Genomic DNA, 12,108 nt, shown 5'->3' with positions numbered 1-12,108 from the left:
GAGGACAGTGCATAATTTTGCTGACCACCAGTATATAATATATAGCAGTACGGTACAGTAGTCCACTGCTCTACCTACCTCTGTGTCGTCAAGTATACTATCCATCCATACCTGTGGTGCATTTTAGTTGCGCGCAGTATATATAAAAGGAGGACAGTGCATAATTTTGCTGACCACCAGTATATAATATATAGCAGTACGGTACAGTAGGCCACTGCTCTACCAACCTCTGTGTCGTCAAGTATACTATCCATCCATACCTGTGGTGCATTTTAGTTGTTGTGCGCAGTATATATAGTAGGAGGACAGTGCATAATTTTGCTGACCACCAGTATATAATATATAGCAGTACGGTACAGTAGGCCACTGCTCTACCTACCTCTGTGTCGTCAAGTATACTATCCATCCATACCTGTGGTGCATTTTAGTTGTGCGCAGTATATATAGTAAGAGGACAGTGCATAATTTTGCTGACCACCAGTATATAATATATAGCAGTATGGTACAGTAGGCCACTCCTCTACCTACCTCTGTGTCGTCAAGTATACTATCCATCCATACCTGTGGTGCATTTTAGTTGTGCGCAGTGTATATAGTAGGAGGACAGTGCATAATTTTGCTGACCACCAGTATATAATATATAGCAGTACGGTACAGTAGTCCACTGCTCTACCTACCTCTGTGTCGTCAAGTATACTATCCATCCATATCTGTGGTGCATTTTAGTTGTGCGCAGTATATATAGTAGGAGGACAGTGCATAATTTTGCTGACCACCAGTATATAATATATAGCAGTACAGTACAGTAGGCCATTGCTATTGATATATTACTGGCATATAATTCCACACATTAAAAAATGGAGAACAAAAATGTGGAGGGTAAAATAGGGAAAGATCAAGATCCACTTCCACCTCGTGCTGAAGCTGCTGCCACTAGTCATGGCCGATACGATGAAATGCCATCAACGTCGTCTGCCAAGGCCGATGCCTAGTGTCATAGTAGAGAGCATGTAAAATCCAAAAAAACAAAAGTTCAGTAAAATGACCCAAAAATCAAAATTAAAAGCGTCTGATGAGAAGCGTAAACTTGCCAATATGCCATTTACGACACGGAGTGGCAAGGAACGGCTGAGACCCTGGCCTATGTTCATGGCTAGTGGTTCAGATTCACATGAGGATGGAAGCACTCATCCTCTCGCTAGAAAACTGCAGTGCCACTCCTAGATGGGGCAGGTGTTTGAGTCAGCCACTTGGGTCGCTTAGCTTAGTCACACAGCTACCTTGGTGCACCTCTTTTTTTCTTTGCATCATGTGCTGTTTGGGGACTATTTTATGAATCTGCCATCCTGTCTGACACTGCAGTGACACTCCTAGATCGGCCAGGTGTTTGTGTCGGCCACTTGGGTCGCTTAGCTTAGTCACACAGCGACCTTGGTGCACCTCTTTTTTTCTTTGCATCATGTGCTGTTTGGGGACTATTTTTTTTAAGTGCCATCCTGTCTGACACTGCAGTGCCACTCCTAGATGGGCCAGGTGTTTGTGTCGGCCACTTGGGTCGCTTAGCTTAGCCATCCAGCGACCTCGGTGCAAATTTTAGGACTAAAAATAATATTGTGAGGTATTCAGAATAGACTAGAAATGAGTGGAAATTATGGTTATTGAGGTTAATAATACTATGGGATCAAAATGACCCCCAAATTCTATGATTTAAGCTGTTTTTGAGGGGTTTTTGTAAAAAAAACACCCGAATCCAAAACACACCCGAATCTGACAAAAAAGTTTCAGGGAGGTTTTGCCAAAACGCGTCCGAATCCAAAACACGGCCACGGAACCGAATCCAAAACCAAAACCCGAAAAATTTCCGGTGCACATCTCTCTCTCTCTCTCTATATATATATATATATATATATATATATATATATATGTATATAAAATAAATTATGTATACAAAACAACACATAAATACCCTTCTCTCGCGCTCATTTGACAATTAGCTGCAACTCTGGGAGGTACCGCAATTAGTAGGCACCAATACAATACATAAACAAATCACGATTCCACAGTGCGCTGACAAAGTTTAAAAAGGATTGCATCCCAGACCATTATTGGACTAAGATTGACAGAATAAGAAGAACTTAACATATAAGGAATTTATCCTCTAAGAAAATCTATTACACTGTGTTTTGAATATATATTTCGATAAAACAGGTACCATTATGAAAATACAAATGGGTACCCCCACAGAAAACATTTTATAAAGTGAATACTATTGGACATTGGTTTACTTATTTAAAAATGTATCTGCGTGCTTGTGCACTTGAAGATATGTAAAAAAAAATATATATACAAATATAATAATTTTAAAGTTTATATTTTTTGCTACGGTTTAAAAAAAAACAACAACAACAACAACTGACGTTAGGTGGAATGCATCTTATTTGCACCTTCACGTAAACTGAGAATATGCATTCCATTTATGGAAGGGGAAGTGTACATCCAAAAAGCATTATTCTGGCTCAGTTAGTGCATTTTACAAAAGAGCAAATGTTAGATTAATAAACAATTTGACCTTCGACATTTTGCCGTTCGTACACTTTAACTCAACATTAATATATATGCTGACCACTAGATGTCAGAGTAACCCAGGAAACATTTTGTGTATAGCCACAAATGAGGTGAAGTATTAAATGAACACTGTTTCCCTGCAGTAGGTCTGTTTTAGTGAGAAATCAAGTTGCATTATTTTGTCTCAAAGTGATACCGGTTTTGAAAACTGCTGCTTAGCAGGCGAGAAACGTTAACAGCCCACAGTCCTGAATCCTGCCTTTGTTTGTATTTGTATAACAACACATAGCCTTGGCTATTTCCATTTTAATTAGATCATTAGACGGGCAAATGCAAATGATGATGTTACACGATCTTACAAAGTGTAGGAATAGCAGCATAGAGATTTATGTGCACTCACCGAAGGCTGCTATAGTCTCGCCCTTATAAAACAGTCTATAAAATTAGGCTTTAAAAAAAAAAGAATTTCTTTACAAATGCATTGTTTTCAGTGAACGATGTCATATTCTAGAGGTATACAATAGGATTGGTGGTATTACCAACATCTTTTGGAAAAGACACTTGATTCCAGCACCACGTGAGGGTTTTAGGGGCCTAAACAAGGTCCAATGCTGAGGCCTCTTATGCCCTTATGTGCTGGACCTTGGCCTAAATTAGCAGAATGTTAAGCCTTGAATGCAATAGAAATCAGAGGCAGTACTATAAGTTAAGGCTCCCATTCATAAGTGGTGTATTGACACAATTTCCAGATCCCACGATGGCCGGGTCAGGGAATCAGGAATATTAAACATGTTTAAAAATCTTGACATACCGACCGAAAACAGCCCAGACCCAATCAGCAGTGCAGTTGATGCCTTTACCGTGAAAGTATATACTGAAGATTGTTCAACATACTTGGGAGCAACAACAGTAATGCATACTTCTCAACTTTTCCAATTTAAAATATATATATATATATATATATATATATTTATTTATTTTGACTAACCAAACAGGCCACACCCCTTCCTTGACATGTCACAACAAACTTCTTGACTTCCAAAAATTAAAACAAAACTGTGGACACAGTTTTGAAAGGATAACTGTTAGGTCCATTCTGACAACAAAGGAGAAGCCATGCAAGTCTTCAACAGTGCTGGCAGTTATGTTGAACTTGTAGAAAGGTCTTACCTGCGCTCTCCTCGTGTAACGTTGTAGACGCCTCCTGCCTTATACCTTTCTCTTCTGGAAAGGATGTGGATAGCTCTATAGCAGAGTCCAATAAATGCTGATTTTCACAGATGCTAATTTCGGAGAACATTGCAGGAAGCTCACAACTTTCAAAATCTATACCAATAGCGTCATGAGTAGACAAGGAGAATGCTCCTTCCAGTACTGAGGGGGAGCCAGGTGGGGACAGTGATGACAGTGAGGACAGGGAGGAAAGAGAAGTCACAGACTTGGGAGGTTTGGTTTCTTGTGGGTCATCTTGTGCAGTGGGTAAATTAGTATACTCAGCCCTGCCATGGCAATGGACTACCTCGTTTTCATGAATAGTCGTAATGGGCCCGGATGGAATGTAACCACCCTTCTCTTGTAGCAGGAAGTCCAGCTTGTACTGATAGTCCAGGTCAGACACTGGGTCTCCTTGATTGTAATAAAGGTCAGTAGAGCTCAGAGAATTGAGAGAACCACGACTGGACGTGTTCAGGGAGCCACGGCTGGAAGCTAAGGAGCCAAGACTGCTCCCCGAGGAAACGGACAACGTGCTGGCAGAGAGGCTGCAATGGAAACACAGAATAATACACTTCCAATTAGGCCACACATATGGATGTAAAAACTGAACAATCTAGAAGCTACAGATGCAACAAACATTCAAGAAACATTACCAAGCTATCAGCATTGTGTGACTGAAGGGGAGATGTATCAAACTTCTGAGAGAGATAAAGTGGAGAAATTGCCCGTTGCAATCAATCAGTTCTGTAATTTCATAGACTGTGCTAGATAAAGAAGAATTGGTAGCTGATTGGTTGTAAATAATGGGCAACTTCCCCACTTTCTCTCTCTAGAAGATTTGATACTTCTACCCGAGAAACCTGTAGCAGCCAATTAGATTTTACATTACAGCATTTAGACTAAAATACAGAAAACATCTATATCCGTTACTAAGCAGCACATTTGTTCCACTTACATCACTCACCCAGTAAGACTGGAGGTTATTTCCTTGAAAACAAGATTTCACCCTTGAGGGACTCTATACAGTGTAGCGTAACGTCCACTTAAAATTGCAGGGTGATGTCCATTTTGCATTACAGTTTCCTATATAAATAGAGGTGTATACTCTACGGTCAATAACCTATGCACAAGCAGATGGGAATAGCAGGGGACAGCGGGGGCAATTGCTTTGTTGCAGCATTGAGAGAACTGCAGGTTCTCACTGCTGACAAAAAGCACACCCAGACCAGGAGTATACTGTAACTGCAGGCTCTCACTGCTGTCACTGCTGACAGAAAGCACACCCAGACCAGGAGTATAGTGTAACTACAGGTTCTCACTGTCAATGCTGACAGAAAGCACACCCAGACCAGGAGTATAACTGCAGGTTCTCACTGCTGACAGAAAGCACACCCAGACCAGGAGTATAGTGTAACTACAGGTTCTCACTGTCAATGCTGACAGAAAGCACACCCAGACCAGGAGTATAACTGCAGGTTCTCACTGCTGACAGAAAGCACACCCAGACCAGGAGTATAACTGCAGGTTCTCACTGCTGATAGAAAGCACACCCAGACCAGGAGTATACTGTAACTGCAGGTTCTCACTGCTGACAGAAAGCACACCCAGACCAGAAGTATAATTGCAGATTGGCACTGCTGACAGTAAACATACCCAGACTACGAGTAAAAAAGCAGGTTCTCACTGCTGATACAAAGCACATCCAAACCAGGAGTAAAACTGACTCATTAGCTGAGCACAACTATATATCACACAAAGATATATAGCCAGGTTTTGGTTAAAGCCATTATTTTCATGTATAAAGTGGAACCAGGTCTACCGAAGTTATATTAAAGCATGCTCAGAATATGCAGACCTCTTTACTCGGTATGAAGTATGACTGGAACCTAGTCAGTGTGCTTCCATTGAATATAGAGCCTCAAAATTCATTTCTGGAAAAATAGGATTTTAATTATCTACCGGTAAATCCTTTTCTCGTAGTCCGTAGAGGATGCTGGGGTCCAAATTAGTACCATGGGATATAGACGGGTCCACTAGGAGCCACTGGCACTTTAAAAGTTTGAGAGTGTGGGCTGGCTCCTCCCTCTATGCCCCTCCTACCAGATTCAGTCTAGAAACTGTGCCCGAGGAGACTGACAACTTCGAGAGAAGGATATTACACAGACAGTGGCAAGATTCACACCAGATCACACATACAAGGCAAACCAAGCTAACCAGTTTAAAAAATCAGCAACGGCTGAACAATATTACTTAACTAAGTAACAAAACAGTACTTAACCAAGAACTATGCAGTACTGAACTAAGTAACCACTGCAGGATCACGAAGCGCTGGGCGGGCGCCCAGCATCCTCTATGGACTACGAGAAAAGGATTTACCGGTAGGTAATTAAAATCCTATTTTCTCTTATGTCCTAGAGCAGGCCTGGCCAACCTGTGGCTCTCCAGCTGTTGTAAAACTACAAGTCCCATCATGCTTTGCTACAGTTTTGCTATTAGGGAAGGCTAAAACTGTGGCAGAGCATGCTGGGATGTGTAGTTTCACAACATCTGGAGAGCCACAGGTTGGCCAGGCCTGTCCTAGAGGATGCTGGGGTCCACATTAGTACCATAGCTCCCAGAACGGAAGGGAGAGCACGGAGGCTCCTGCAGAACTGATTGACCACCTCAGAGGCCAAAGTATCGAACTTGTACAACTTTGCAAACGTGTTCGACCCAGACCAAGTAGCCGCTCAACAAAGTTGTAAAGCTGAGACACCCCGGGCAGCTACCCAGGAAGAACCCACCTTACGAGTAGAGTGGGCCTTAACAGACGTTGGACACGGCAATCCTGCCATAGAATATGCATGCTGGATAGTGAATCTGATCAAGCGAAAGATCGTCTGCTTAGAAACAGGACACCCAAGTTTCTTGGGATCATACAGGACAAACAGAGAGTCCGATTTTCTGTAAAAGAGCAGTCCTCTTCACATAGATTTTTAGAGCCCTTACAACATCCAAGGACTTTGATGAAATTGAGGAATCAGTAGCAACTGGCACCACAATAGGTTGGTTGATATGAAATGCCGACACAACCTCCTGAAGGAACTGCTGACATGTCCGAAGCTCAGCTCTATCTTCATGGAAGATCAAGTAGGGGCCCTTACAAGACAAAGCCCCCAACTCTGACACACGTCTAGCAGAAGCTAAGGCTAACAAAGTGACAGCCTTCCACGTGAGAAGCTTGACCTCAACCTCCGGTAGATGTTCGAACCAATCCAATTGGAGGAACTGTAACACCACGTTAAGATCCCAGGGCGCTGTAGGTGGCACAAAGGGAGGCTGGATGTGCAGAACCCCTTTCAAAAAAGTCTGAAACTCAGGGAGGGAAGCCAATTGTTTCTGGAATAAAATGGGTAGGGCCGAAATCCGAAAAAACTCCACCGTAGGAAACTTCTTGAACTCACACCAAAAATACATATTTTTTCCAAATACGATGGTAATGTTTAGACGATACTCCTTTCCTAGCCTGTATCAGGGTAGGAATAACCTTGTTCGGAAAGACGAGCTAATATCTGGCGTTCAACCTCCATGCTGTCAAACGTAGCCGCGGTAAGTCTTGATAAGCGAATGGCCCCTGCTGCAGCAGGTCCTCCCCGAAGAGGAAGAGGCCTCGGCTCCAGCAGTAGATCCGCGTACCAAGCCCTTCTTGGCCAGTCTGGAGCAATGAGGATTGCCTGAACTCTTGTTCTCCTTATGAGTTTTAGAACTCTTGGAATGAGTGGAAGTGGAGGAAACACGTACACCGACTGGAACACCCACGGAGTCACCAGGGCGTCCACCCCTACGGCTTGCGGGTCCCTCGACATGGAACAATACCTCAGAAGCTTCTTTTTGAGACACGAGGCCATCATGTCTATTTGAGTTACACCCCAAAGATCTGTTACATCCGTGAACACCTCCGGATGGAGTGCCCACTCTCCTCGATAAAGATTGTGTCTGCTGAGGAAGTCCGCTTCCCAGTTGTCTACTCCCGGAATGAAGATTGCAGACAGCGCCACTGCATGCTTTTCTGTCCAGAGGATGATTCTTGTTACCTCTGACATTGCAGCTCTGCTCTTCGTTCCGCCCTGTTGGTTTATGCAGGCCACCGTCGTTACACTGTTCGAGTGCACTTGAATGGCTCGATCTCGCAGAAGATGAGCCGCTTGGAGAAGACTGTTGTAGACGGCTCTTAGTTCCAGAATGTTTATTTGAAGACTGGATTCCAGGCTTGGCCACCTTCCATGGAAGGTTTCCCCCAGAGTGACTGTGCCCCAGCCCCGGAAACTTGCATCCGTGGTAAGAAGGACCCAGTCCTGAATCCCAAACCTGCGACCCTCCAGAAGGTGAGGCCTTTGCAGCACCAGAGGAGTGAAATTCTGGCTTTCGGCAACAGACGTATCCTCTGGAGCATGTGTAGGGCCGAGCATGAAACCTTCTATACTGTAGAGCATCGTAGGAGGCAACCATCTTCCCCAGAAGGCGAATGCACTGATGAACCGATACCCGGGTTGGCTTCAGGACATCCCGGACCATTGTTTGAATCACCAACGCTTTCTCCTCCGGCAGAAACACCCTCTGCACTTCCGTGTCGAGGATCATCCCCAGAAAAGACAATCTCCTTGTCGGTTCCAAATGTGACTTTGGAAGGTTCAGGATCCAACTGTGTTCCTGAGCAGAGGAGTCGTGAGAACAATGTAGTGCAACAACGTCTCCCGGGACGATGCCTTTATCAGCAGATCGTCCAGATATGGGATTATGTTCACTCCCTGTCTGCGGAGGAGAACCATCATCTCGGTCATCACCTTGGTGGACACCCTCGGTGCTGTGGAGAGGCCGAATGGCAGTGCCTGAAATTGATAAGTGACTGTCTAACAGTGCAAATCTGAGATAAGCCTGGTGTGGCGGTCAAATCGGAATGCGGAGGTACGCATCCTTGATATCCAGGGATACCAGGAATTCTCCCTCCTCTAGACCTGAAATCACTGCTCTGAGAGACTCCATTTTGAATTTGAACACCCTCAGGTAAGGGTTCAACGATTTCAAATACAAAATTGGTCTGACCATGAAAAGGTTTGAATAATAACCCTTGTTTTGTATATGAGGTGGAACTGGGACAATGACCTGTGACTTTTCCAATTTTAAGATGGCTTCCCATAGGATGGCCCTGTCTGTCAGCAAAGCTGGCAAGTCTGATTTGAAGAATCGGTGAGGCGGGAGTTTTTGAGTCTGTACCCCTGGGACACAATATCCTGTACCCTGGGATCCAGGCCGGACGACACCCAGACGTGTCTGAAACGTTTGAGCCTCGCACCCACCAGCCCGTCCTCCAGGCTGTGCGGTCCACCGTCATGCTGAGGATTTTGATGAACCAGAATCAGATTTCTGGTCCAGAAAGTGGTAGGAGGCTTGGACTTTTTTGCCTTAGCAATCCGAAAGGACTGCGACACAGCTGAAGAAAATGGTTTATTCGTACAAGGTGTAGCAGAGGGAAGGAAAGGTGACTTACCCGCGGTTGTCGTGAAAATCCACGCATCCAACGCTTCCCCAAAAAGAGCCTGACCTGTGTAGGGTAGGTTCTCCACACTTCTCCTGGATTCCGCGTCTGCAGGTCTTTGGCGTAGCCAGAGTCCCCTGCGAGCTGAGACAGACATGGAAGATATCCGTGCAGTCAGCGTACCCAGGTCCTTCATGGATTCCACCATGAACCCCGCAGAATCCTGTATGATACATACAAACAATTCAATGTCACTTTAATCCATTGTATCCAAATCCTCTAGTAATGTGCCTGACCACTTTACTATGTCTTTAGAAATCCATGCACAGGCAATAATGGGCCTTAACAACACTCCTGAAGCAGTGTATATGGATTTGAGCGTAGTGTCAAGTTTACGATCTGCCGGTTCTTTTAAAGCGGTAGATCCAGGAACAGGTAAAACCACCTTTTTAGACAGTCTGGAGACAGATGCGTCAACTGTAGGTCGGTTTTCCTATCCTCCTCAGGGAAGGGAAAAGCAACCAGAACCCTTTTTGGGATCTGGAATTTTTTCTACGGGTTTTCCCAGGATTTTTCAAATATAGCGTTTAATTCTTTTGACGCAGAGAAGGTTAGCAAGGCTTTCAGTGAAGTAAGCCTCCTCAACCTGCTCAGGTGGTGTGTCATTAATGTTTAATACATCTCTAATGGCCTCCATCATGAGCTGCACCCCCTTTGCAAGGGATGCCCGGCTCCCTCAGCACTTCCCCATCACCGTCTGCTGTATCAGTCGGTAGCCATGTCATCTTGCATAATCTGGGCAAGTGCACGTTTCTGTGGGAACATACTAGGGGATTTTGCAGGAATAGGAACAGAACCTGACCAAACTGCCATAGAGTTCTTTAACACCCGAGTTTCAGTCTCAGTATGAGCTACCCTGGTAGAGATCTGAGAGATCATCCCCTTAATAGAGAACAGCCACTCAGGCTCATTAATTGGGATCTGAGACAAAACATTACATTCCTGTGTACATGGAATGAATTCCTCCTGAGAGGAAACATCCTCTGCAGCATATGACAGAGTCCCTAGACATGGCTATGTAAGACAACACACACACACACACACACACACACACACACACACACACACACACACAGGGAAATGTCAGACACAGTTTCCCCCCAAGTATGCCACAGAGAGACACAGAGATTGGAGCCAACCCACACACAGCGCTTACTGAGGCAGATATAATACAACTGCCTAGTGCTTACTGTGTACCTTAATAGACTACACAGTATTTACACAGCCTCCCCCCACCCTTCTACAACCCCCAGGTATCGCACAGGATAGCTGGAGTTGCTTGGAGGGACAGCTCTCCCCGTCAGCGTCTCTGTATAGGATCTGCAGGCAGGAAAATGGCGCTGAACGCTGCTGGGTCCGCTCTGAGGAGAAGCTCCGCCCCCTGAACATGGCGCTGGTTCCCGCTCTTCCATTCTTTATACTGGCCTGAGGATTTCTGCTGGCAGTGTAATCAAGGTCCCTGACAGGCTTTCTGGCCAGTGTAGGGTATAGGCGCTGGCTCAGGGCGCCCCACACAGTGCCGCACTATGTACCGCTGAGCCTCCGGAGCGCAGTTAATACTGCACTCCCACCCTGTTGCCGCCATCTTCACACTGGCTCCCCCCTTGCTGAGGGGGCCGGTGACTCACTCGTCCCCAGAATCTTCTGGCTCTGTTAGGGGGTGGCGGCATGCTGCGGGAGTGAGCGGTCGCCTGGGGCGGCTAATGATCATCACCCTCAGGAGCTAATGTCCTGTCAGTGGAGATAGTGGCTCAAAACCCCTCAGGGCGGACACTACTCCCCCCCAAGTCCCAAGAAGCAGGGAGGCTGTTGCCAGCAGCCTCCCTGTGCCTAACTTACTCTTAGAAAAATAATAAATAATAAAACTAAAGAATCTCTAGGAGTTCCCCTAGCTGTGACCGGCTCCTCCGGGCACATTTTCTAAACCGAGTCTGGTAGGAGGGGCATAGAGGGAGGAGCCAGACCACACTCTCAAACTCTTAAAGTGCCAGTGACTCCTAGTGGACCCGTCTATAACCCATGGTACTAATGTGGACCCCAGCATCCTCTAGGACGTAAGAGAAAATAGTAAAAACTGCGCATTTTTAAGTAATAGTGGTGTCTGTGCTATGATATATCTGGAAGATGTTCTGGATTTATGTTCTCAGAGATCAGTATAGCAGCTTCCACTCATTTAGTCATTGATCCCAGCATGTTTACTCGTACTTAGGATCTAATTCATGTTTGTATGCAAATGCGATTGCGATTTTCTAGGCTAAGGAGCTGCTAATATTAGCAAAGCTGCTGCCCAGGAATGAAAAGAGATGCCCACTAAAGCCATCGCAAACTCATTCGCAATTGTGTAAACATTAGCAGCCTATATGCAAAAACAAAGAATGTAAAGGCTAAGTGTTGTCCTATGTCTATGCAGACTGGCAGCAGCAGTAGGAACACTTGCGCCATGTTTCTGTGGTCGCAGTTGAATGCAGATACATGCCCCAAAATTGGCAATCACACACCTGTGCTTTTACTGCCACCCCCTGATAACACCCCATTAACACCTCCAAATGGTCACGTCCTGCCAATAAGATTTTAATTAAATCTTTATTGCGAGCGACATCAGAGCGGCACCCTGGCGCACACGCAGTGCAACCGGAGCACATACACACAGTCTGCCACTCTCTGTTGCGTGATAATCAGCCATTGCGCACAAACATGAATGAAGCCCTTACTCCCTGCTTTGAAGAAGTGTCACCACATAAACTTTTGTTAAT

The 12,108-nt window shown here is 45.1% G+C and overlaps 1 protein-coding gene across 1 annotated transcript in view; it reads right to left on the bottom strand.

The window, feature by feature from the left end:
- WWC2 (WW and C2 domain containing 2) overlaps nt 1–12,108 on the bottom strand; it is a 214,134-nt gene that overhangs the window by 149,570 nt on the left and 52,456 nt on the right. Inside the window, exon 6 of the mRNA XM_063920687.1 lies at nt 3,736–4,325. Within this exon, the coding sequence (XP_063776757.1) occupies nt 3,736–4,325 (590 nt within the window). The remainder of the gene's footprint in view (nt 1–3,735; nt 4,326–12,108) is intronic.

The sequence above is a fragment of the Pseudophryne corroboree genome, chromosome 1, assembly GCF_028390025.1.
Source record: "Pseudophryne corroboree isolate aPseCor3 chromosome 1, aPseCor3.hap2, whole genome shotgun sequence".
Taxonomy (NCBI): domain Eukaryota; kingdom Metazoa; phylum Chordata; class Amphibia; order Anura; family Myobatrachidae; genus Pseudophryne; species Pseudophryne corroboree.
Note: the sequence above shows the minus strand (reverse complement) of the source record. Positions and strands in the feature narration are given on the sequence as shown.